Source organism: Carcharhinus amblyrhynchos, chromosome 25 (genome assembly GCF_965287045.1).
Source record: "Carcharhinus amblyrhynchos chromosome 25, sCarAmb.v2.hapA, whole genome shotgun sequence".
In the NCBI taxonomy this organism is placed as follows: Eukaryota; Metazoa; Chordata; class Chondrichthyes; order Carcharhiniformes; family Carcharhinidae; genus Carcharhinus; species Carcharhinus amblyrhynchos.
Genome location: NC_137348.1, coordinates 22,055,805 through 22,083,008, shown reverse-complemented (window position 1 = coordinate 22,083,008; position 27,204 = coordinate 22,055,805). Strand labels below are relative to the sequence as shown.

Here is a 27,204-nt window from a genome sequence, read left to right as displayed (position 1 = left end):
GTAGTCAAGTGAAGTAAACTACCCAATCATTTTCTGTCAATTTTTCCAATTTAAATGGAACGTGGAGTATTCTCAAAACTAAACATTTTGGCACTGCATAAACTGAAGTCTTGTGTAATTCTGGTTTTATCTTGTTGTCTTGTGCCAGAATGTAAGCTTAGCCACCAGTTCATCTTGAATAATAATTGTCTTATAAAAAGAAGTTGCACTTAATGGAAAATAGATCACCCACGATAAATGTTGTGATATTTTTGGAACAAGCGAAGAGATGGATTTGGGTCTGCCCTCTCTACTCGGCGCATTGGCTTTGGAACTTTTACAATGGAGTATTTTTTAAAATTAGCTATAAATCCATTTAATCAGGACATTTCTTAGACAGTTGCTGTGGAGCATTAGTTTAAATAGGATGAGCCTGAGATTAGTTAGCGGCTATGTGTTGGAGGAAGTCTATGTAGATCAGCACTAGTCTGTAAATCCTTGGCTTTTATCATTAAGTGAACAGCCAAATTATCAAGGTCAGCAAAAACTTTTTTTAAATTTTGAATACATTCTTGACGATTCATAAGTGATATATATGCTGCATAAATACCTCTACACTCTATACAGAGGCTGGGAAAAAGATAAAGTATAGTGGGAGGGAATGAATTGCAAAACTGGAGATAAAGAGAGGCACAAAACAGAAAAGAGTGGAAATAAAACAGAATATTAAGGGGGTCCCAGACCTCAGTACATAAAACCCGTGAGTGAAACAACCAGAAAACACAGCTTTGGAACAGTGAAATATGGACGACAGAACTCCCACTCACCTGACAAAGGAGCAGAGCTCCGAAAGCTGGTGACATTTGCTACCAAATAAACCTGTTGGACTTTAACCTGGTGTTGTGAGACTTCTTACTGTGTTTACCCCAGTCCAATGCCAGCATCTCCACATCATGACAGGAAGTAGAACATGGGTCAACTCCAAGGAAGTACAGCAAAGTAAAGCAAGTAAAGAAGGCCAAAAGTAGCAGAGAGCAGGTAACAGGAAGAGACAGAGGGCAACAATAAAGCTGGGTTTCAAAGCACAGCAAGGGGAGTGGGATAGAACTATGTTGAGAAAGATGGTCAAAAAGCAGCATACAAATATGCGACATAAACTATGACAACCTTACTTTTTCATACCAATTCAAATTAAACCAAGATGATAAATCTCATGCAATCTGCTGCACAAGAGTGTGTATCAGTTACTCTGCATCACATAATTATATCCAATCAATCACAAAGTCAGCTACCTGTATCCTGCCTTAATTATTATTTAGAACTCATTTAGAAGAGTTATACTCCCCCATCTAATTAAGTATTGAAACCATAAAAACATTGAGTCAAGCAGCTAAATGGTACATGTTAACTGCTATACTGCAGGGTGCTAGTTTATAAGCTCACAACCATGATCCTCACTAACTGAATTCCTGAGTTCAACCAAGCTGCCAGGGGCAAATAACAGGACACTGATGAGGAAGTGAAATAATCATGTGTCACGTCAACCTCTTGGTTGGAATAGTATTTGCCACGGGAGGAAACAACAAAAAAGTACAAAACCCAACTAAAATATAAAACACTGGAATCATCAATTTACGAAATAATACAAGAGTGTTTATCATTACCATACAAGAGGGATACGACTTTTTCAAATTGTTGTTACAAACTTCTAAAGGAAGCGACTGAGAGCCACATAAATTTTTAGACTTGTAATAATCCAATTAAAATGGAATAGGAACATAAATAAGTTCCTAGCATCAATAGTGACAGCATGTCATAGCTGATGGTTAAGCAAGGAAGCTCTCCTGTATTAAACCACATAGAATGGCAGACTAGAACAGAGTGAAACGATTAAAAGGTTGAATCATCAACGTTCTTTCAACAAAAGTAGCAGAAAGGAGTAAACAAGAACTGAATGGAATTAATAAAATTGGTGCCATATAAATAGTATACTATTTCTGCTATTTTGATGTCTTAGGTACTGAATTTGGATAATAGTACCATGGCATGTGACTATCCAAATGATATTTATTGACTTTTTTAAAAAAACTTTAGAAATACTATTTAGTTAGGTTCGCTTACATTTAATTGGGCACATGTACCATATTTGACCAGGAAGCTGAATGGTAAGGAAAATTTGTAATTTTTTAAAAATGATGCGGAATATGCAATTGCTCTTGAGAATGTGTGAAAAGGACTTAAGAGTTTGTATCAGTTGTAACCTTCTTGAAGAAAAACTGATCCATGTGATCTGGCAAACATTCACCTGGAAATGGTATCAACAGGAAGGAAGTTAAGAGAGAAGCCACATGGCCAGTCATGGCAAGCATAAAGGAGCTGCAACAGAGGAGAGTACAGAGAAGGCACATTTAGATGCAGTGTTGTGTGTGTGTGTGTGTGTGTGTGTGTGTGTGTGTGTGTGTGTGTGTTACACATAATCAGGACAGACAGCTGAAGATGGAATCAGCATAGACAACTGAAGACAGGATGAGAGCCGAGATTGTGAACCGGACAGTTGATGCTTCTTTGTAACTGAGGTTTAGTACGGACACTTAGCACAGCATCATCAGCGTAGATTTCTTTGATCAGTATGTATTGTGTTTTAGTTTTCACTTTCAGTCTTTATAAACTCTAGAGACTGCCCTCTGACCTGGAATGCAAGTGTACCCCATCCTTTTCAGAAGGGAAGGCAAAGGTCAGGAGCATGGAGATTAGGATGCCAAGCAGAATGGGGCACAGCACTATTTCATTCCATTCTTCACTCAGAAACTGTTGTTTGTAGAACTATCAAGCTGCACAGCAGAGTGTTACGGAATTAGCAGATGAAACTGAGGGACTCTGTTGGACTGCCAGTTTTTGATTTGATTTATTATCGCCATATGTATTGGGATACAGTAAGAAGTATTGTTTTAATGCCTTACTGAGATCAACAAACGTAAAATAAAGAGGTATACTCTGTTCCCTACATTTCTCTTGCATCTGACGCATGCAGAAATCATATACACAGTCAATCGGTCTGCACAGAAGCTGTCTGCAAGTGGCTAAAGTATTTTAAGTATGACCTTTCCCAATGTTAAGGGGTGGAGTGCCTTGAAGTTGTGCAACTTTCTCCATCACCTTCACTTTTGTAGTGTGATAATTTTCGCATAATGCATTTCCTGTGGACCAGGACCTGGTTTTCAGCAGAGGAGTGTGGTAAGAAATGGGATTTTCTGTACTTGTACAGTTCAGCTGGAATTCCACCCTTGTCATGTGTCTTTGTTTGCTAAGTGGTCTATGGCCTTCTCAAACTCAAGTGCAGAAGTTCCTTTATCTGTCTCATCCATGACAGCAAACTGCAAGATTGCATCAAGCACAGGCGAGGAGATGTCACAGCAGTGTTCAGCCCAGTTAGAAATGGTGAGTATGTCACTATTTGCCAACCTCCAAGGTGACAACTTAGTATTAGAAAAACAGAAGTAGTTTTATGGGAATCATACTTTTATTGGTAGACATTAGAAATAAGGTATGGTTTAAAACAAGTTTAACTTAAAGACTGGAAGGGTAAAACACTACAGTTGGATTCATGCTAAACAAAAATGCATGTGCGGGGGTTGGTTTCAATTTCAACTTTGTAACCCTCTCCAAGCACAACAGAAACTGTGTGAAGAGTAAATAGAGCTGGCAGAAGTAGCAATGGTTGCTTAACAAGTAGAGGCCCAATAAGGTAGGGGGCTTTTGAAATTAATTTTAGCTGTAGTTGATGGAGGATACCAGGGAGTGAACATCTCTCAACTCTGTCAGAAAAAGCTGATCAAGGCAAGGGAGTTGCAAAGAGACAGACCTCCCAAAAAACCAGATACAGTCTAGGCAACCAGGGCATTGGAACATAAATAATGTCTTGAGAAGGCTAAAATTAAGAGATCAGAAATCAAGGTATTGTTCAGGAGAATTCAAGGGGGAAATAGTGCTCTGAGTAAAGAGGCAGCTGCAATAACCACAGCTAAAATGGGAAAGCAGACTTCAGGGATAAATCAAAAGTTTGATGCCATTTCAGTAGTATATGAACCAATAGTTAAAGCAATGGTGAACAGTTTGTACAGCTGTGACAATACTATGCCTTTAAGAAGTACATTTTACTCATGTTTCTCTACAGGATGTTTTGTTGGCATCATGTTGTCTGTAGCGGCGTCTGTTATTGTTATTGAAGCAGGATAATTGACATCAATCTGAATTACTGCAGTGTTCTGTGGTTTTAATGTTACCCTGGGATCGCTGAATAGAGTTTGGTTGGGGGTAATTGACAGGTCATATCATGTGACTGAGGTCAGCTATTTTTCAGAGCATTCCAGTTTTAGTTTTGTTTTCAGAATCTGTTTGCATCTGAGAGAAACAGCAGAGTTTTTCCCTCCTTCTGTGGAGTTTGAGCTTTGCTGTCTAGAAGCTGAGAGAAACAACAGTGGTTTTCTCCTCTCTGGAGTCTGAAGATTAGAAGCGACCAGAGATTAAGTTGACCTCTCTGAAATTTGGCTGCTTTGAGGATATATCATCCTTTGAAAACTGCTGGCTTTTGGTTTTTGTCCATAGGTGTTACAAAGCTGAAAATGCAGCATCACGTAAGCATACTTATTTTTGTGCTAGCAAAGTCTAAGGAATAGTGCATGTCCGTGGGATGTTGCTTTACTTTGGAACAGCAGAGATAACTAGCTGTTAGGCGCTATACTGTGTCATGTTTAAGTCTTGTAATTGGTAAAAGTTATTCTAATTCTTTTTGTTATATTTTAATTGTGTTCTTAAATAAAATTTGACAAAAGCTTCCTAGTGGATCACTTGAATCATACTTGGAATTAAACACCTTATGGTCACCCATGCCAAAATCAAATATAAAACTTGGGGTCTAGGCTAACTTCAGACAATACCTTGGAGTTTCTGGCCTGGGTCTTAACACAACGGTCAAAACAAAGAAGTCCTGAAGGGAGAATTATAAAACCTGGATTATAATTCTGTGTTAAAAGTGGAGTGGAACTGCTGTTTAAAAGAGTCACTTAGCAAACCTGGACTAGATTTAGGAATGCAAAGCATTGATGGAAAGCATTGTTGGGAGAGGAGATTTTAAAGATTTTTTTGGGAGCGGTTTTGAAACTCTCCTGTGATAACGATCTGGGGGAAGCGGGGGAATTCTGAAGCGAAATCCATAGACTTTCACTGGGTTCAATAGGGAGAGTGTATTTGACCATTGCCAAAATAACAAAGAAAGCAAAAAGAAAATACAGCACAGGAACAGCTTCTTTAGCCTTCTAAGCCTGTGTCAATCATGATGCCCTAAATTTAAAAAAACTTCCTGCCCTTACACGGTCTGTATCCCTTTATTCCCTTTCTATTCATGTACCTATCCAGGTGCCTCTTAAGTATTGCTAATGTGCCTGCATCCATCACCTCCTCTGGGAGCACGTTCTAGGCACCCACCACATACTGCATGAAAAACTTCCCGTGCACATCTCCCTTCACCTTTCCCCTTCTCACCTTGAACCTGTGCCCCTTTATGATTGACACTTCTACCCTTGAAAAAAGCCTCTAACTATCCACTCTGTCTATGCCTCTCATGATTTTGTAGACCCCTACCAGGTCTTCCCTCAGACTCTGTCTCCTCATTGTCAACACCTTCAAGACCAGGCAACATCCTAGTGCAAAGAAGATTCACCCTCTCCAAAACATCCATGAACTTCTGATACTGTGGTGACCAGAACTGCAGGCAATACGCCAAATACAGCTGAACCAGTTCTATATAGCTGCAACATTATTTCCCAACTCTCGTACTCAATGCCATATGCTTTCTTGATCACCCTGGCCACCAGTGTTGCCACTTCTAGGGAAATGTGGACCTGCATGTCCCGATCCCTCTGTATGTTAATGTTCTTAGGGTTCTGCTGTTTACAGTATAATTCACACCTACATTCGATCCTCCAAATGCATCACCTTGCATTTGTCTGGATTAAAACCCATCTGCTATTCCTGTGCCCAAGTCTCCAATCTATCTATATCCTGTTGCATCCTCTCACAATCCCCGGCACTATCAGCAACTCCACCAATCTTCGTATCATCTGCATACTGATTAATCAGACACCCCTACATTTTCCTCCAGATCATTTAAGTGAGGCAGAAGTCAAAATGGTACCCTAAAGCAGTTTGAAAGACAAAATAGTGGAGATATAAATATATTATATAGGACAATTTCATTTATTGGCTTCACATAGTTTGCTGTTTTTCATTAATAGCTTCTTAAAAGTGACAATATTTGAGCCAAACGTTAGTTAATAGTAGTTATTTGAGTTAATCAGAATAGCTTTTCAATTTATTCATCCCAGATACTCTTACAGTATAACGTACACTTCTAATGTCTCACACACACAACTTCTAATTTACTAATAAGTAAATACACTGTGACAAAAAGCTGCTTCAGTTACATTAAGTGAATGGCCTTACGTATGGCAGGTGTCATTTAGCTGTTTTGCCCGTGAAATTAGATGTATGCATTAAAGATTAAATATTTAAACAGACCTAGGCTTAGACTCAACCATTTATTAAAAATGTTGCACAGTGTGAGACTGTTATAAGGACAACCATTACGATTTTAGAATATATTGCGTGGACCAATGAGTAGAAAACATTGAACATTTACATTTTGAGTATCGTGTCCAGTTTTTGTTCCTGTACAAAAGAAAATTGAAATTCTGGAGAAGGTGCAGAGCATGGTAACCAAGGCAATATAAAATTTAAGCATTTTTTAGTTATAAGGATAGAGCCAAGAAAAACATCTTTGAAAAACACCAGTTTAAAAGGAGGTGTAAGTGAGATTTTAAAAACAATGATTCAATACAACCCGTTTAGAAATGGATAGGCTATATCTTCTGAGGTCACACTTGTAAATCAAGTTTTTTTTGTTAAAAGCTACAATCATTGTAGAATTGATGTGGCAGTTTTATTCTACTTTCATTTGTTTATATTTTTGCTAGTACCAAGTGTCACATCAGATAGGGGCTTGGTTTCTCTATAAAATGATACTTAATAATCATTGAAGGAATGGTAATTGTGATATAATTATTACACGTTCATAATGTGATAGTCTAACTAACCAAAAACAATATTACTATTAATCAGACATTTGTCTGGACATTTGCCACAACATACAACAAATATATTCTTGTAAAGTAATGTAGTTTTAAAAATGCAATGTAGCAGTAGCTGTAGAACTTAGAAAGCTGATTTGAACTATTGCTAAAACTTAAACTTTCAGAATCGCTTTCTAATAATCAGTTTCGTAAAACAGTGTCAACTTTCTGGTTGATTATCAGTCCTATAGGAACGAGTATTGTAAATTTCAACAGCTTAATTCTATCACTGGCAGCTTGATCCTGTAAATGTCTTGAGTACTACACTAAGTTTTTGGTGTTATGAAGAGAGATTTACAGTTTGCTCTTTATTTGTGAACTAAATTCAAAGTGTTATAACTTTAATATTTACTTAATTATATCTATCTGTTTCATGCCAGTTTTATCCTAAGAATGCTGCAATAAAAGATAATGCTGCAAGCTGAAACATGGATCTATGCTATACAGAATACATATTGCTTCAATCTAAATATAGATCAAAATCTGTCAGTGGTTACATCAACAAAAAATAGGATATAATTACACAAACTAGTGAAGAAGATAATGTCCTTTTTAATTTTTCAGTTTACTGTAGGTGAACTGGTTCAATAAAGTGTAGTTCAAAATTAAACAATACCAGAAGCGTGTGATTATTTATTCTATAAAGGGCCTTTGCCTAAAACAAATTTGAAAATACTATACACGAAAGATTCGTTTTAATCAGAGAGGGTCCTTGTCCCCAAAACAATGCAGTTAGGACTGACCCCTTAGTACAATGACCTGTTGGGAAAGGATATGAGAATCGTGTCTGTCAGCTGAAATGTGATTTTTGTCACAAACCAGAAGCTAATGTTAAGTTCCTTGGCTGTCTCACCTTAGGATACAGAAGCAAGTTTTGGCCCCAGAAGATAAGCGACAAAATCCAAACCTCTGCTTGCTGTCAATGTCAGTGAGTACAAATGTAAAGTTCTGGCCAACTTGGCTGACTGTAAGGCTGAAAAAGAGAACAAAGCAGAAGTGTATTTTCAACTGACCATAAGATAAAGACGTCTAATCAAATCATGTCATTGAACCAGCATAGCTGAGTTCCACTCAGATTTTCCACAAACTAATGCCATCAAAAATTTATAAATATTTCATTTTTGACATAATTATATTAATTATACAGTGGTTTTGATGTATGCACAGGAATTCCATAAAAAATATTTTATCAACTTCTTTCAACAGTCACCACCACAAAAACAGACCATCTAGTCATTATTACATTTTTGTTTGTGGGGGGTCAACTACATGCAAATTGGCTGCCATATTTCACATTCAAAAATTGCCACATTCAAAGATACTTCATTGACATTTTGAAATGTCTGGTGCTTGTAAAAGATGCTATATAAATGCAAGTTTTTCTTTAGTTGCACTTCACCAATGCACCATCATCTTTCCAAATATTTTTGTATTAAATCCAACTTCCTCAGCCTTTTGTTGAACATCCACTTTGTTTTTCTCCTACTCCGTTGCATTTTCTGGTTAATTGTATCTTTATCTCTTGATTGCAGCTTCACTTTGTGCCGGAAGCTCATCTCATCTCTTAAAATTCTGCGGCTTTCTCTTTAATTTCATCTTGGTTTTGGCACCAGTATTACATAAGAACTAGGAGCAGGAGTAGGCCGTCTGGCCCCTTGAGCCTGCTCTGCCATTCAATAAGATCAGGGCTGATCTTCGTGGACTCAGCTCCATTTATCCATCTACTTATCCTAATCCTTAATACCTTTACTGTTACATCCATACTTTGTCCCTCAACATCCAATGTTATGCATCTTGCTCAGGTTGTCAACTCAGATGTCACATACATGTGGTACAAAATCAATGCAGCAAACACATAAGAGTCTTCTGCTGTGTTGGAAATTACAAAAAATTGCCAAAGTCAAAACAAACATTTTATCTCACTTTGGGTAATGCCACAGTTATTTCAAATAATTAAAACAAAGGAATATATAGAACATAGAACATTACAGCGCAGAACAGGCCCTTCGGCCCACAACGTTGCGCCGACCAGTTAAAAAGCAATGACCCTCTAACCTAAACCAATCCCTTTCCATCCATAAACCTATCCACGGATCTCTTAAACGCCCCCAAACTAGGCGCATTTACAACTGCAGCAGGCAGGGCATTCCAATCCCTCACCACCCTCTGGGTAAAGAACCTACCCCTGACATCCGTCCTATAACTACCACCCCTTAATTTAAAGCTATGCCCCCTCGTGCTAGCTTTCTCCATCCGAGGAAAAAGGCTATCACTGTCCACCCTATCTACATTGCAGGCTGAAAATAATTTTGAGTTAATCATATAATGTAATTCATTCCTGGCCATGGGAGTATCTTCAATTTAATTTCATGGGTTACATAGGCCACAAATTATTCCTAATTTGGCTTCCCAATTTTTCAATCTGTTTACCTCACCAAAACAGATTTGGACATAATCAAGAGTCAGAGGAACTAGAATCAACTGTCCAAATTGTACTGAAAGCATTTAGAGCACAACTCAGGGCGGCGTGCCTTATTCTAGATTAAAGGATGTTAATTTCTTTTATTCATTCACGGAATATGGGCATCAGCTGCAAAGTCCATCTTTAACTGCCCTTGGAAATGTGGTGGTGAGATCCACCACTGCTGGGAAGGGAGTTCCCGGATTTTGACCCAGCGACAGTGAAGAAACAGTGATATATTTCCAAGTCAATATGGCGGGGAACTTGGAGGGGACTTTTCATGCAGTGATGTTCACAGATGCTCTTGCCCTTCTAGGAAGTAGTGGTTGTGTGTTTGGAGTGGACTGTGGAAAAAACTTTGGCAAATTGGATTACAAATTTCAACATAAGAATATAGAATACATCAATACAGAATATAAAGTTGTTGCAGACTTAATAAATTACAGTTAAGGTATTCATGGGAAGATGGTCAAACGTATATTGAAAATGCTGAAAAGAGAATATGTTGAAGTTTCTTCCAGATTAGTTAACAAAGTAAGACCACTGAAGAATCAAATCAAAAACCAGATATTTTCATTGTCCAAGCAGACTAGCAGTTTGGATATGATTTTGCCAATTTACCCCTTTAAAGCTATAAAAATGAGAATATAAAACTAAGAGCACTTTGAAGAAAGAGAGGAGTAGAAAACTAATTTAAATATTACCTATAGTGAATGTAAGTGATAAAAGTTTGAATACTTGTGTAGAAGGAATTAATCTCACAGCTACAGCCCACTTTTGATATGTCACCCATGCATTCATTCACCCACATGGTCTCCAGGGTCCTCCAACACTTCCAATGAAAAGTTCTCATCCTCATGTTTAAAGCTAAGGGCATCACCCTCCCTATGTTTGTAAGCTCCTCCAGTTCTACAGGCATTACTTCCTCTTTCCCTCAAGTTGCCATTTGTCTGACTCTTAGCTTTCCTTTCAGCTATCTCCCCAACGACTGCTCCTCATTTTCATCCTCACAACCTATCTCTGTGAACACAATTTCGTCAACTTCTTCTAATGTTGTCTTCTTTGATCCAGCATCCATTTTGTTTTTACACTGGAGTGTTTTTTCTACATTAAAGCGTGTGTGTGCGCGTGTAGCGGGGGGGGGGGGCATCAGCAGACCATGCAATAATCTGTTATCTTGGGTGCAATTTGTCAGTTTTGGGGCGAGTACAGCTGGAAAATCCCTCCCTACACATCAATGCAAGTTGTAGTGTTTTGGTGACAGGTTAGAGAAGGGAGCTTGTAGTGATATAAGCAATTTGTTGGTTTTGGGCCAAGTTGCAAGTTGTAGTGTTTTGGTGACAGGTTACAGCGGGGAGCTTGGAGTGATATAAGCTAGGGAAAGAGGCAATACAAATTCCAAAACATACAAGCTCTTCCAAGCAAAGTACCACAAGGCTCAGTAAAAAGCTCTACAAGATCAAAGTCTTGTTTTTTGCTCAAGAGCACTTTCAAATAATGTCCAAGACCAAAGATTTGGTAAATCAATGGCAAAACATTCAGCAGAAATTTTGAAAGAATTTGTAGAACCATGCTTTCATCACTTATGTAGCTGTTCCAATGTCTAACTACAGAAAAACAATGTCAGAATATAATATTGGTCAAAGCTTACATCACCTGTCACAGCAATATAGTGCAAGGAATAATGGGAAACTTGGACATTCATTTTAAGACGGAGTGGATAAAAATTGTACAGGCAAAAGCATAGCCCTCCTTTTGTTTATATATAGTTGCTCCTTTCCAAATGCTATTAACACACAATTACAGCCAAAAATCAAACAAAGACTATATGCAAACCCACCAAGGACAAGAGATTCCTTCATCAAAGGTAAATATTAAAAAGGCCAAAAACAGTAGTAACCAGGTTGATCAATTTTAATAACTCCAACATTATTTGACCATATTTTGCAATGCAAATAACCTTAAGACTAATGGTATGCACCATTAAGGAATAAACCAGACAGCAACTTCCAGAACAGCTGTTCAAGTCACATGGTCCTCCAGAAGCTATACAATAGAAGTACCTTGCTCACAAATTCAGCATTTGTACTTCAGTGATGGTTACCCACTAAACTAACCAGAAAAGCTGAAGGTTGCCCATTCAACTGAAACTAAATTTTGAATGTGAAATAGCTCCTCAGATACCGGGTCCCTTCACAAGATTCCCTTTATTTATAAACTCAATTCTGCTCCTAAGAGTGCTTCAGCTACAAAATCAGGATCAGGAGTATCAGCAGCCCTGACACATGAGAAAATTCATGGTCATTACCATCTCTTCTACTTGTGATACCATCAGTGAGGTGTCTGCCAAAGGCAGCCCACTCAATGCATCTGTTTGCCACGCAGCCTCCCGGTCGGTGATCCAACTGATAGTTGTAGGCAGTCAATAATAATACACATTGCTGGATACAGGCCAATGCGATTAGTGCTGTCAGATGCTGACACATATGAGTGGTGTCAGGGCTTTTGAGATCATTACTATTACTACCACCCTCCCCCCTCTCCCCAGCACCCACCCCCACTGCCATGCTGCTTAGTTCTGAGGAACCTCAGGACTTCACGTGCCTCACGGGTCTCTTGCGGCATTTCGGCAGCAGGTCTGCTTCCTCCAAGTCAGCGTCTGAACAGGCATTCATCTCTTTTGAAGTGAGCACTGGAATTCTGATTCATCCCATTATTCATGAGACAAAGGAGTAAATCGTGGCTTAATCTACAGCTTACATTTCAGACTCCAAAGTCCTAACTGTGAGCAACAGAGAGTTGAGGGAGTCCAGTCTGGGAGGACTCTCCTCAGTTGTCAGCCCATTAGGCACAGTTGGCTCCTGGACAAACATGATTTTGAGGCTCGCACCTGTTGGGGATGTATTTGCTGGATGGTCTCAACCTCGAGTATTCTGTAGAATACTGGCCCCATCCTAGATTCAACTGTTTCCTGGTGGCCATGTGGGATTCTGGGTGTAATTCTTTACCAGTACTTTTTCACCTCAATCTAGTGTGGAGTCGTCTACTCATGTTCAATTCTGCCAGAGCTATTCCTGCATTGGCATGGGTGTTATCCTATAATCAAATAATTGACAGGAGAGTCTGGTGTCCATCGAGATTGCCAGCTTATTTTTAAACTACCTCTTAAAGTCTGGATTGCTCTATCCATGAGGCGGTTCAATGATGGATGGTATGGTGCTGCCTTCTTATGTGGATCCCCATTTGACTTCATGAACCTGGTAAAATCCTGGCTAGCATAAGATGTCCCATTGTCAGAGACTAGCACCTCCGGGATCCCATATGTCAAAAAGGAGGTGTGAAGTTTATCTACCACTATTGTTGTCACCACCAAATGTACCCTATGGGCATTTATCCATTTAGGGTGGACATTCACTATGACTAGAAATATTGAGCCCATGAACAGGCCTCCACAATCCACATGCAGCCTAGTCCATGGTCTACCCAATCATTCCCATGAGTGTGATGTCATTTTGCATCCAAAGGTATTATGGGCAGCCACTGGAAGGATATCCAGAAAATTCATGGTCATTACCATCTCTTCTACTTGTGATACCATCAGTGAGGTGTCTGCCAAAGGCAGCCCACTCAATGCATCTGTTTGCCACGCAGCCTCCCGGTCGATCCAATTGATAGTTATAGGCAGTCAATAATAATACACATTGCTGGATACAGGCCAATGCTATCAGTAGCATCGCTTTGTCTTCTCTTAGTAGCCCCAGTAGCAGCTTGTGATCAGTGATGATCACAAAGTTCCGCCCATAAAGGCATTGGTGGAATTTTTTTTTTCCAGATGTTACTGCCAAACCTTCTTTTTCAACATGGGCATACCTTTTTTGCGCTATGGCCAAGGTCCTGGAGACAGATGCTTTTGGGCATTCCTCTCCATTTGGCCATCCGTGTGTTAATACCCTGCCACATGGAGACGTACTGTAGTTAGGATCGTAATGCGCCAAGACATTTGATAATGACAGCTCTTGCTTTATTCTCTAAAGCCAGGTCTTGACTGGCGGACCATTCCCAAGCTCGAACCTTTTTTAGCAGTTGATGTAGCAGAACCAAGATGGAGGTGTGGTTTGGTATAAATACTAGCCCAAGAAACAATTCGAATTGCTGGATGGACATGGGAGCTGGAACGTCTTTAATCACCTGCACCTGGTCCTCCAGAGGATGTTGACTTGACATCCACTTTGTAGCCCAGATAAGTCACTTGAGGTACCAGGAAGATGCATTACTCCCTTCTTAGACATTTTGCAAGGGGTGGCATATGCCAAACAACTTCCTTCAGGTTCTCCAGCTTTGTTTTACCTGTAATGAGAACGTCATAGAGGTAAATCACCACCTGTTCTCCATTGTTCTCTGGAAGATCAACAGACAGACAATACCCCAAAAGGGAAATCGTGCACTGATAGAAGCCCTTTCAAGTGTTGATCACGGAACATTTCTTCAAATCCTCATCCTGCTCTAACTGCAAATAGACAGCTCATAGCTAATTTCAAGCAGAAGAGTCCACCTGCCAACTGTGCATATGAATCCTCAATCCGGGGAATCGGGTATTTGTCCGGTTGTAAGTCACGGTTTATCGTTTGTTTAAAGTCCCCGTAAAGACAGACTGAACCATCTGGCTTCAAAATAGGCACGACTGGTGATGTGCATTCCATGAACTGGATAGGTTTTATGATGCCTTCTCACCTCAGTTTTCTCATTTCTGTTTCATTTTTTCCCTTAAAGAAACCAGGTGGGCCTTGTAAAATTGTGGGACTGTGTCCTGGTCAACATGTTACAGTCGCCTTGGCTCCTATTATGATTCCTAACTGTTCCTGGAAAACTTCCGGGTATTTGAGCAGGACTTCACTCAAGCAACCATTTTCTAATTGGAAAATGTTTATCCAATCCAGGTGGATTTCTCTCAACCGGTTTTGCCCCATTAGGCTTGAGCCCAAGCCCTCCACTATCATTCCTGGTAACCAAACCAGTCACCTTTGATAAAAAACAGCAAGAAATGTTGTACCCACAATACTCAGGGGCTCCCCTGTACGAGTTCACAGTCTTGATCAAAGTTACGGCTTGGGGTCCAGTGTGAATTTTACTGAACGCTGATTTGGCCACTCCTGTTTCGACCTCCATTAATACAGGATGTTCATTTAATCTTACGGTTATCTTAATTGGGTCCAATCAGGACACTGCTGCACAATTTAATTGTTCCAAGTCAGATGTAGATGGACCTTCCATGGTGTGCACTCTTCTGGAAGCTGGCCTGTGTCGTTTTCCCAAATCTAGGTCTTGAAGGCTTACTTTGTTAGTCCAACTCTGCATACCGGCAATAATTACAATACCTTGCCAAGCAGGATTCTGAAGGGACTATAGCTGCCTGGTCAAAGCTTGGCTTTGCTTAGGGGCTGTACTGCGGGCAAACCTGGATTTCCTTGTATATGGATACTTCCTGAGGGAGGCTACATAATCACCTACAAGTGGAACTCAGTTGAGCTGGCATGGGTGTCCACTTTCATCAGGATACCTTGCAATTCATATGCCCCACTTGCAGAATTTTCCAATGATAAGGGCAGCTGTAGCACTATTTGAAGTAATTTGGGTTCAGCCAACAGGCATTTTTGATAGTTATGTTATTTATTCCACATACTAAATGTTTTCTAAGCATCTCAAACATCAACCCAAATCCACATGCTTCTGCCAGTCGCCTCACCGTTGCTAGGAAACCCGTAACAAATTCCACCGTCTCCTGGAGTACCGAGTAAAACTGGAACCTACACACAATCAGAGGTGGCTTAGGGTCACAATATTCTTTCACTAGGTCTGCCAATTCCTGGAACGTTTTCGTATCTGGTGCCTTTGGGAAAGTTAAGCTGTGAATAACAGCAAATGCTGACAGTCCACAAACGGACAAAAGAACAACCCATTTCTTTCCATCGGTGATAATGTTGTTAGCCCTAAAAAGTAAGGCATGCGTTCCATGTTTTGGGCCCGGTACTCCACAGCAGGGTTAAAAGAGTCCAGTTTCCCAAACACAGGCATGATGCCTGAAGATGGCTTACCCCAAGTGAAGCAGGCTGTTACACAGCAAGTTCCTTAGGGTTGTTCTCCTCAGAGGCTCATGTCCCTTTACCAGATTCCTTTCATTTAAAAACTCAATTCCAGCCCGAAGAGAAAATTCAGGTGCAATATCAGAACCTGGAGGGAGTGCTAGTAGCATGACACTCCTCAATATGTATACAGATGACACTCCATGATTGGGCAGGCAATCATTATCTCAATTAGGGGCACCTTTTGGTGGCTCATACCCCAAGAGACCAACCTCAATTATCTCCTTGAGGTCATTATGTAATGATAGAAGTCTTAATTACTTTAATCAACCTCTCTGTTACTGAAACCTAAATTTACAAGTGTGGAAGTCTCTCCCCCTGCACACACACACCCTCAAGCCCACCAAGAAACACAGCCCAGGTAAGGGGGTGGCCTCCCGCTGGCAGACCAGTGGAGCGAGTCGAACAATCCAGCAACCATTTTTGCCGCATCACCCCATGACCACGAGATGGCTCAGCTGCAGTTTATGCGGAGGTGTTTTGGCATTAGAACATGTTAAAAGTACTTCATTGGCTGTAAATCACTTCAAGACACCAGGTTGTCATGAAAAGCACAGTCTTTTTTTTAAACCTGTCTGGCAGCTATGACAATTTTTCAAAGGTCTTCAGCAGCCACCTCGAGGTACCCACTCTCTTTTCTACATATATCAGCAGTTCCCTTCATTGACAACAGAATTTTAAAAATATGTATTTTTGATGGGATATGGGCAACGGCAAAACCACTTGTAGAACAGGCCAGGTAAAGAGGGTAGATTTCCTTCCCAAAAGGACTTTTACGACCAGATGGTTCTTTTACAACTGTTGCTGATATTTTCATGGTACTATTACATGGCAAGCTTTCAATTCCAGATTTGTTAACTAACTGAATTCAAATTCCACCAGCTTTTGAAGTGGGATCTGAGCCCATGTTCACATAACATTAGTCTGGTTGTCTGAATTACTAGCCCAGTGATGTTACCACTATGCTGCCATATCTCCCCTCCAATCAATCTCTCAGGGCCTCCTAGTGGCCTCAAGAGTTCATCCACAGTCCTTAAATGTATGGTGCATGCACTCCTTAGGCACTAATTAACCATCTGCAAAACATTGCTATGGGTGTCAGATGTAATGCAAAATCAGGATCGAAAAATGTACCAGACGTCAGTGTCCCAACCCCAGAACAAAGATTCAATCCAATCTCTTTAGGAGAAATCACAAGGACTTGGAATGACAATGTTTCAATAGGTTTGTGGATAAAACACATTCTATAATTCTATTCTGGTATTGCTGCGATTAAGTGGGAAGCCAGGTGTTCGGTGCATACTCGATGGGCTGAAGGGCCGCTTCTGCATTGTATGATTATATGATTCTAAGCAGAAAGGGAAGTTACACCACATTTAACTTTGAGGAAAAAGATAGCCAATTTAGTATTTTTCTAAGTCATCTAATAACTGAAATATAAGAGCTCAGAAGCAGTAAGTTACCATTTTATTGCAAAAGTTTCAGAGGCTTAAATAAAAGGCCTGGTTTTCACTTCAAATTAGCACTAGTGAGAGAAAGGATTGAAGTAACATTAAATTCTGCAAGCATGACAACAAAACAAGAATATTAATTCATTGATGGATAACTTCTGAAATTGGTTAATCTCAATAAAGTACTCATAAGCTTTACAAAATATTTCAGTAAGTTCCAAACATGCAAGGCAACATATTTTCAATAATTTAACCAACTTTAGATCATTACACATTGATAAACTATACATCAATTAAAAATATTAAGTTATATATTTTGCACATTGTTACAAATATAAAACGTGCACCACAGTGTTTTAAATTTTGGATCAAAAAAGGATTTAGCCTACGTTTTTAAACATTTGTAATTCAGCAAAGAACAAATATTCAGTCTCACGGTGTTGTATGGTGTGTTACACAATTAAATGGAATGTATAGAAATGTGACTGTCAGTGTGCACACAGCACAGTCCCACAGACTGCAATGAGATAAATAACCAGATAATCTGTTTAATGATGTGAGCTGAGAGATAAATTTGGCATGGACACCAGGAGAAATTCCCTACTCATCTAAAATAGTGCTGTGCAAGCTTGTATGACCACAAAAGAAGGCAGATGTGGCTTCAGCTTCACATCTGATCTGAAAGACTGCATCTCTGCCAATCCAATCATCCTTTAGTTCTGCAGTGAAAAAGTCTTAGTCGAAATTATGTACACATATCTCTACAAAATCCAGCTTAATTACACAACCTTGTGACTCAGGGATGAGTGTGCTACCACTGAGCCAAGGCTACACTTACACAATAGATGAAGATTTTAACCAACTTTTAACCATTTCAAAGTACGTAAGTGTAGAAACACGTTACATTAGAAGCAGTTAAAATGGATGAAAACATTACATCAAATGTCCTGACAATAATTTTAGGTTAGAAATTCAGCATCACTTTTCGTACATTTGCTACCAAATTTTCATTACTGATTATTTTAAAAGCAAATTTTGTACAACGACCTCCTATGAATCTGCCTCAGCAAGCTTTAACCATTCAACTTGGAACCTTTCTTTTTCCAAATAAGTAGAGGAATGTTGTCACATATTCATGACAGTGACTGGTCCTGTTTCCTGAATGTCATCAGTAGGAAAAAAAAAACTTTGGTATTTATTCCAATTAGAACTGTGCCCAATTATCTACGGATACAACAGAAAGCTTTGGAACCATGTCTTACCTGGAAAATACAGTAACTAACTGCAATAACTCACAAAGACCAAGAAACATGTGATAAGGGAGCTAACTTTATTCTGCTGTTGACCAAAAACAAGTTGGTAAAGAATAAGGCCAGAAGTAAATGGATTCAACTTCAGAAATAAAATTATTCTACCAAAAAGATCACTGGTCTAATACTATTTCTCATTGCTGAAATGTCAACTAAAATCAATCCAACTCGAGGTTGTCGTACAAATATAAAACAGTGTTTGAACTGAACATCTTGTATTTATGCAGCATTCTTCACAAGCAGGAAAGCAGTTCAGAGAAAATGGGAGAGCGGCGCCAAGTGAATTGCTCAGTCAGACAGTCAGTGCAGACATGATGGGCCAAATGGGCTCCTACACTGTAACAATTCTGTGATTCTGAGACGTGAAAACAGCTACAGTTTAATATTCCTTGATAGATGCAGGGAAATCACTGACTGAATTCAGCAAGTTCCTATTTCCTAAGCTGTGGAAATGACTGGAATTATGGTAACAGTTACTCAAATTTCAACTGTAGCTTTACTGTTTATATCCTAATATGCCAATAATAAAATAAAACTCAATACATTTTAATTCTTCTTGCATTATCATCACAATTTCCCCAATACTCTCATTCCAAAGGGGGAAAAATGTTCCTCTACTTATTTGGGAAAAAAAAGGTTCCAAGTTGAATGGTTAAAGCTTGCTGAGACAGATTCATAGGAGGTCTTTGTACAAAATTTGCTCTTAAAATAATCAGTAATGAGAATCTGGTAGCAAATGTATGAAAAGTGATGCTGAATTTCTAATCCTTATATTATTGTCAGGACATTTGAAGAAATGTTCTCATCCATTTTAACTGCTTCCAATGTAACGTGTGTTTTGATACTTATATACTTTGAAATACAGTGTCCTATGAAATGGTGTAAGTGTAGCCTTAGCTCAATGGTAGCACTCTCATTTTGAGCAACTGTTGCCATAATTCCGATCATTTCCAAAATATAATTTTAAACACTTTTCTTCTAGGATTCCATGTACAATTGTACATAAGAAATAGGAGCAGGAGTGGGCAATCTGGCAGTTTGAGCTTACTCCACTGATCTGATCAACCTAATCTATTACCTCAACTCACCTTCCCACACTATCTCCATATTCCTTAATTTGAAGCAGCATGCAAAAGAGGGTTAAGCAATTCAACAACCAATGAATCAGATCAAAGTTCTGCAATCCTGCCACATTAAGTCATGAATGATGGTGGTCAATTAAACAACTAACCAGAGGAGTAGGCACCAAAAACATCCCTGTCCTCAATGATGGCAGGTTCTAGCAAGTCAGAGCAAAAGATGAAGCTGAAACATGTGTCACCATCTTCAGTCAAAAGTGCTAGGTGGACGACCCCACTCAGCCTCCTCTTCAGGTTCCCTGCATCACAGTTCCCATCTTCAGCTAATTTCATTCACTCCATGTATCATCAAGAAATGGAAGACATGAGATACAGCAAAAACTATTCACCCAGGCAATATCCTGGCTTTGGTACTGAAGATGTGTTGCCAAGCTATTCCAGTAAGCTGTAATATTGACATCTGGAATGTGGAAAATTGACCAGCATGTGCTATCTACAAAAAAGCAGCACAAATCCAAACCATCCAACTACCACCCTGTCAGTCTACCATTCATCATCAGCAAAATGATGGAAAGTGTTATTGACAACGCTATCAAGTGGGGCTTGCGCAACAATAACCTGTTTACTAATGCAGGTTTGAGTTCCTCCAGGGCAACTCAGCTCAAAAGCAAACCTGGACAAAAGAACTGAATGTGCTGTGTGGCTGTCCTTGACATTAAAGAAACATTTAACCAATTGGCACCAAGGAGCCTCAACAAAATTGAAGGCAATAGGAATTAGGAAGAAAACTCTTCACTGGTTGGAGTCATGCCAGCACAACTAAAGATGTTTGTAATTCTTATAGGCTGATCATCTCAGTCCCAAGTCTCTATAGCAGAAGTTCCTCAGGGTAAGGTCCTAGACCGAACCATGTTCATCTGCTTCAATCAATGACCTTCCCTCCAACACAAGATCATAAGAGGGGATGTTTGCTGATGACTGCACGGTGTTCAGTATCATTCGCAACTCCTCAGATACTTATGCAGTCCATGTCCGTGTACAGCAAATTTGGACAACATTCAGGCTTGGGCCGATAAGTGGTAAGTAACATTTGCACCACACAAGTGCCGGGCAATGATCATCTTAAATGAGAAAATCAAATCATCTGTACTTGCCCTTCCATTACCATCACTAAATCTACCACCATCAACATCCTCTTGGTTACCACTGACCAGAAACTAAACTAGACCAGCCACACAAATATTGTGGCTGCAAAAGCAGGTCAGAGACTGGAAGTTCTGTGGTAACACAACTCCTAACTCCCAAAGCCTTTTCACCATCAACAAGGCACAAGTCAGGACTGTGATGGAAAACTCTCCAATTGATTGGATAAGTACAGTTCCAAGTTAAGCAGCTCTCAACATCATTCATTTGCTTGATCAGCACCCAAACCACCAATATAAACATCAACTCCCTGCATGATCAATGCAAATTGATATCGGTGTGTATTCCATACAACATATATCCTCGGAGCAGGCCACTCAGTTCTTCAAACCTGCTCTGCCATTCAATAAAATCATAGCTGATGTGATGGTAGCCTCAACCTCACGTTCCCACCTATTTCCAATAACCTTTCCTGCTCTTGTTTATCAAACATCTTTACCCTTGCCTTGAAAATATTTAAAGGCTTTCTTCCTCAAAAGGTAGCGGAAGCAAAGGTCCAAAGGACAGTCAACCCTGAAAGGAAAAATTCTCAACTCTGTCTTAAATGGGTAACCCTTATTTTTAAACAGTGACCCCTAACTCTAGACTGTCTCATAAAGGGAAGCATCCTCTCCACATCCATCCAGTCAAGACCCATCAGGATCCCATATGTTTCAGTCAAGTCATTTCTTGCTCTTCTTAACTCCAGTGGATACAAACCACTCCAAAGCTTTTTCTCTTAGGATGCTGACTCTCAACTGTCCTCTGAAATGGCCCAGCAAGCCACTCAGCTCAAAAGGCAACTAGGAATGGGTAATAAACGCTGGCCAATCAACAATATTGATGTCCACAAATGAACAAAGAAAATAAAACTGGTCCATTCCAAGTATTAGTCTAATAAACCTTCTCTGAACCAATTCCAATGCATTTACACCCTTCCCTAAATAAGGAGATCAATACTGTACACAGTACTCCAGATGTGGTCTCACTAATGCCCCGTAAAACTGAAGCATAACCTCTATTAGCTTTCCTAATTACTTGTATCTGCATACTAACCTTTTGTGATTCATGCACTAGGACACCCAGATCCCTCTACACCTCACTTGTAATATCTCAACATTTAAATAATATATTTCTTTCTTATTCTTCCTGCCAAAATGGACAATTTCACAATTATACTCACAATGGAGTACAATTTCACAACTATACTCTATTTGCCAGATCTTTGTTCACTCACTTAATTATATCCCTTTGTAGACTTAAGTCCTCTTCACAGCTTGTTTTCCTTTTTTTTTGTCATTAGCAAATGTAGCAACCAAAACTCCTGCAATATCTTCTTCCAAGTCATTTATATAAATTGTAAAATGGTGATCCCTGTGGCACACCACTTGTTACATCTCACCAAACAGAAAATTAGCCACTTATACCTACTTTCTGTTTCATGTTAGCTAACCAATATTTTATCCATGCTAATATGTTATCCCCACTGCATCAGCTTTTATTTACTACAATAACCTTTGATGTGACAGCTTAATAAATAAAATACAAGATGAATTACATCAATTTGCCTTCAACAGCATCTTCCAAATTTGCAACTGTTACCACTTAGAAAAACATGAACAGCTACCTACGAATTCCGCTACAAATCACATGCCATTCTGAGTTGGAATTGTACTGCCATTCCTTCAATGCCTTTGGTCATGCAACAGAAACTCCCTTTCCAACAGTACAGTGAGTGTACCTACACCAGGTAAATTGCAGCTGTTCAAGAAGATGGCTTATCAACACTTTCTCAAGGGTAATTAGGGATGGGCCACAAATGCTGGTTTTGCCAACATTATCTCATGAAAAAAAACTGCTTAGTATCCAAAAATCTAGCAATCTGTCTTGAATATGCTCAATGACTGAACATCCAAAAATGAGTTTCCATATACTAAAAACTAGTTTCTCTATGAGGTTTCCAACAAACCAAAGGTCTAAAATCAAAATAGCATATGGGAACACAGTGTCATTACATATGCCTTATACATTGACATAGCTCAAATTGTCCGGGATTGTCAAATTAGCAAATGCATCTGCTGACGAGCAAACTCATTCAAAAGAAGGATAAAGCACTTTGCCACAATCCTATCCTCTCACCTAACATGTATCACCACTCTCCAACCAAGAAAATCAGTCCAGGTTACTGGCAGTGCTGTTCTGCCACTACTTGTATTTGTATAAATGTCACAATCAAACATTTGCTCACAATTTTCCTATCCTTTGGCAAAGTGCCAAAATTTTTTCTAAACATTTCCAGCAAAAATTAGGAATGTATTGTGACACTCATCATGAAATGTATTATAAATTAGCTGAGTAATATATAATAATAATAATAAAACAGAGTTTTTGGTCTGTCACAACTGTCATTCCATTGAAATTTTACAACCATGGGCTGACAGCTGGCTTAATAAATCTTGTAAAATTTTACTGCAACACCAAGGCGTCCTGTATGTTGAAGGATTGAACTCTCCCACCTGATTTTCCACTTTGCCTGTACCCTTTCCTCCCCACTCCATACCCCAACCCTTCCCACAGCTGGGAGACATTCTATCTTCTGCCAATGAATGTAGGCCAAGAGATCAGAAAGTATGAGAAGCAAAGCTCAAAGTTGTCATCTGTCCACATGCTCTTCCCTCTCCCTCCCCGCCCCAAACATGAGCCTTTAGGTTTCTGTGACCTTTAGATAGTGATTACCATTGTGAGACATAGTTGCTCTAATGTGTTGCTGACTGGAGTGCCTGAGGCACATGTGGCTGCCAACAGTTGCCACCAACAGTGGTGACGGGGAGAATGGAACAGCGCAAGGTAAAGGGAGCCCAACAACAGAGTTGCCCTGGTTGAAGGATTTGGGGAATTGATTAGAACAGCAAGGGAAGGATGAGTGGATGGCAGGAGAGTGATGGAATGGGCGAATGGGGGTGATGTGGAAAGGATGAAATGGAATAGGGATTTAAGGAAGTACTGATGCAATAAGGATACTAATTCCACAGCAAAGGTAAATGTCAAATGGAAGGAGGAGTGCAGCACAGAGGGGAGGGGATAGCACAATACTAACTGCACTGCACTGCACAGTTTATAGGTCTTGGTTAGCTCATGCAAGAACTTTGCTGGATATGATCTACTGTGATTAATAAAAAATTAAGCCAGCAAAGTTGAATTTTTGCCTTCTCTAATAACATATTAGCCATGAAAACTAAATTTGCTCATAATTTTAAAGATAATTTTAATATACTCAATATTACAGCACACATAACCCAAAGTTAACACCTCAGCTTGCTCAATAATAAGTGCATGATGATAAATAATAAATCATTTTCTTTCAAAAAAAAGTATTCAATGACAAAGCATTTCTCAAAATATCTACAGAGGGCGCTATTAAGTAAGTAAATATATTGTTTAGGTTTTAAAAAGCAAAAGGTATAGCCAATTTTTAAACAAGAACTGATTTGAATATTAATCTTATTGCAAACATTTGCAAATAAGCTGAAATTAAAATTAGTTGCTGAGGGAAAAGGATGGACAAAGTTACAAACATAATCACACCATGTCAAGATTTTAAAATAAAACAGTCACAAAATAGTTCCCACAAATCTTAAGTAAGCACCGTTCCCCCTTTTCATTAACTTATAATTAACACTGCCAAAAGTCCAATGAATATTTCTGAAGTGCATGAAACTGGGATGGTATGTGTAACATTCACAAACCACCCATGGTTCTGCTCTGCTGAAGTGAAGATTTAATTTACAGCTTCTCTTAGGCACTCTACTGCTTTCAACTTCAAGAGAACAGCAGCATTATGATGACACTAAACAGAATTATGATTCAGAGCACCTGCAGTAAATTACAATACCTGCTTAACAGGCAAATAAAAACAGTTTCCTCATTTTTATGTGCGAGGGGGGTGCTTTAAATGAGGTTTTAAAGGCACAAACACAAGCATGTTTCTTTGTTATTTTCCAGAGCAATTTTATAGCATCTTTATCTCATAAACTTTGCAATGATAACAGTACCTGTCCACATAGAAAGGGAAACAAAACTTGGTCAATGTCTGCAGAACTTCCTGTGGAGAGAAAACAGAGAATTTATGCATCTTATGGGGCCAGTAAATCTAATATTAACTACACCATACAATTACACCTTCCTCTCCTGCTAACCCCCACTCCCCACCCTCCTGTGCTTCATTACAAAATGGAAGACAGTTCAAGAAACAGCGCACTTATCATTTGTAAAAAGAAGCAATGAGCAGTCAATCACTTGTAATAAGAAACAATATCAACCTTCATTAAATATGGAAAACCCGATCAAGATTCACACATGGACAGGCTGCAGGGGTTACCTCACACAACCTCCCAGGGGATTGGAGGTTGGGATGCTGAGTGTTAACACCTCTCCTGGGACTCTCTTCAGCTTAGCCATATGGATCATACTAAATAACACCAAACCACATGGGCTTATCTTGGCCCAGACTGCCACTGCTGCCAGAGCTTTGGCTGTTACCTAGAAACAGGGGCTGATGGGATTAGAAAACCAATGGTAGAGTATGTGGTTTTGGACAAAAGGGAAGACCACAAAAAGCATCACCTTTCTCCAGCCTGTCATTTTTTTTAAGCAATACAAAATGGTAGGCACATGAAATGTTTTAACACATGCACCATTTTACAACACAAAAAAGGGTTTTTTAAAAATATTATATCTTTTAAGCTACACACAACTGCAACTTTAGATTATTAAAAGTTTAAAAGATACATAGTTTTTTTAAGTAGTATTGAGGTCAAGTTTCAAAAGCATGCTGCTGAAACAATGCAATCAATGAAAATGCTGGAGGGCACAGTACCTATGTAAGCAAGGAGGGGGCAGAAAGGACAGAGATACTTATGAGCAAAATCATCTGCTCAGATAAAGGATACTACACTGTACTGGCTGAAATCCCATATTAAAATCAAACTCACAGCAACTTAAATATTTCTAATATTAGTGTTCTTTCCACTTCTGTAAAATATGCATAGAAGGCTATATTGTATTCAACATATTTGTCTATCATTTAAACCAATGTTAGGAATTGCTCTAAAATTGTAAATTTAGGTTACTTGAAATCATCTTCTTCATAGCCATAAATGTTATAATCTATAATGTCATATTAAATACATTTCCTACAATGCATGGAAATAGGGCAACACGTCAAAAATCAAATAAAACAGCTTTACGAGTATATTAAATATTTCACTGCATACCACTTTCATAATATCAATCCTTTTTAAAAAACATCTTTCTTCTTGAAAAAAATCTATTCACCTTCAGATGGGGCAAAATATTTTTTACATTTTCATTATAGCAAGCTAACTTTTGTGTTTGCATCTTATAAGCCATATATTAAACAAACAATTTTCTTAAAATGGTTGGTAATGTTAATTACATTTTCACTTTATATTCATATATTTTACATGTGGATGAGAAATAGCTAATTAAATTTTCCTGTGGTCCCAGTGAACCAGTTCAAGCTGTGGCTGGATTGCCTAAAGCCAATTTGAACCTTCCTGATAAATTAAACATTATTTTGCACACGTAACAGTTTTCTTACCAGTTCTCTTGAATGCCGAACACTACATTTCTAGCAGTGACTTAAGGTTAAATAGCCCATGCACTTAGTTATGCAGTCATCACCAATCATGCAAAATATTTTTTTCCCCCACAACGGATCTGCCTGCAAAAATGTTTGTTCTAAATTGTACAAATTAATCCTGTTGTAACGATTACTATAATCAAACAACAGCAAAGAATCACACGTGTGACCCATTACTCCATTTAACCCTTCAACCACATGTTGCCACAGATCTGCCTTCTACAAACTAACTTTGGTATCTTTACATAAACTCTTGCAATTCTAAACAATCAATTCCTTCCGCTGCTAAAGTAAACATACTTCATGGCGGAACTGTTTCAGAGGCAGGCAAAGCAGCTGATAGAATATTGCAGGCTATATTACACAAGACACTAATTAGCCCTTCTCCTATTTTTCAGGAAGTCTTGCACTCTTCGCTGCAATATATTATTGATTATATTTACCCATACCTTTCTGCAATTACAAACCCATTCCAATGCACTACTAACCATTAAGGCCATTTAATCAACACATAAGAATTACTTAAATACCCAAGTTTACCAATTAGTTTTTAATACTCTTCTGGCATACCATCCATTTTATCAAACAAAGATTTATAAAGAATATGACAGCACTAAATAAAAAGGATTTTAAGATACTGAACTGTTGATCACAAAAACTACATTATGGAGGAAATATTTATCATAGAGAAGTGTGCAAATAGTCCAATTTTGTAGGTTTAGAGGAGTTAGATTATATGATCATACCATACTG

The 27,204-nt window shown here is 38.9% G+C and overlaps 1 protein-coding gene across 11 annotated transcripts in view; it reads right to left on the bottom strand.

Annotated features, from left to right (window-relative positions):
• Positions 1 to 27,204, bottom strand: part of dennd1a (DENN/MADD domain containing 1A) — a 547,788-nt gene that overhangs the window by 341,669 nt on the left and 178,915 nt on the right. For all 11 annotated transcript variants that reach the window (XM_080211932.1, XM_080211937.1, XM_080211934.1 and 8 more), the window contains exons 4-5: positions 24,842 to 24,891; positions 8,020 to 8,139 (exon numbers count right to left, since the gene is read on the bottom strand). In XM_080211932.1, the coding sequence (XP_080068058.1) occupies positions 8,020 to 8,139; positions 24,842 to 24,891 (170 nt within the window). The remainder of the gene's footprint in view (positions 1 to 8,019; positions 8,140 to 24,841; positions 24,892 to 27,204) is intronic.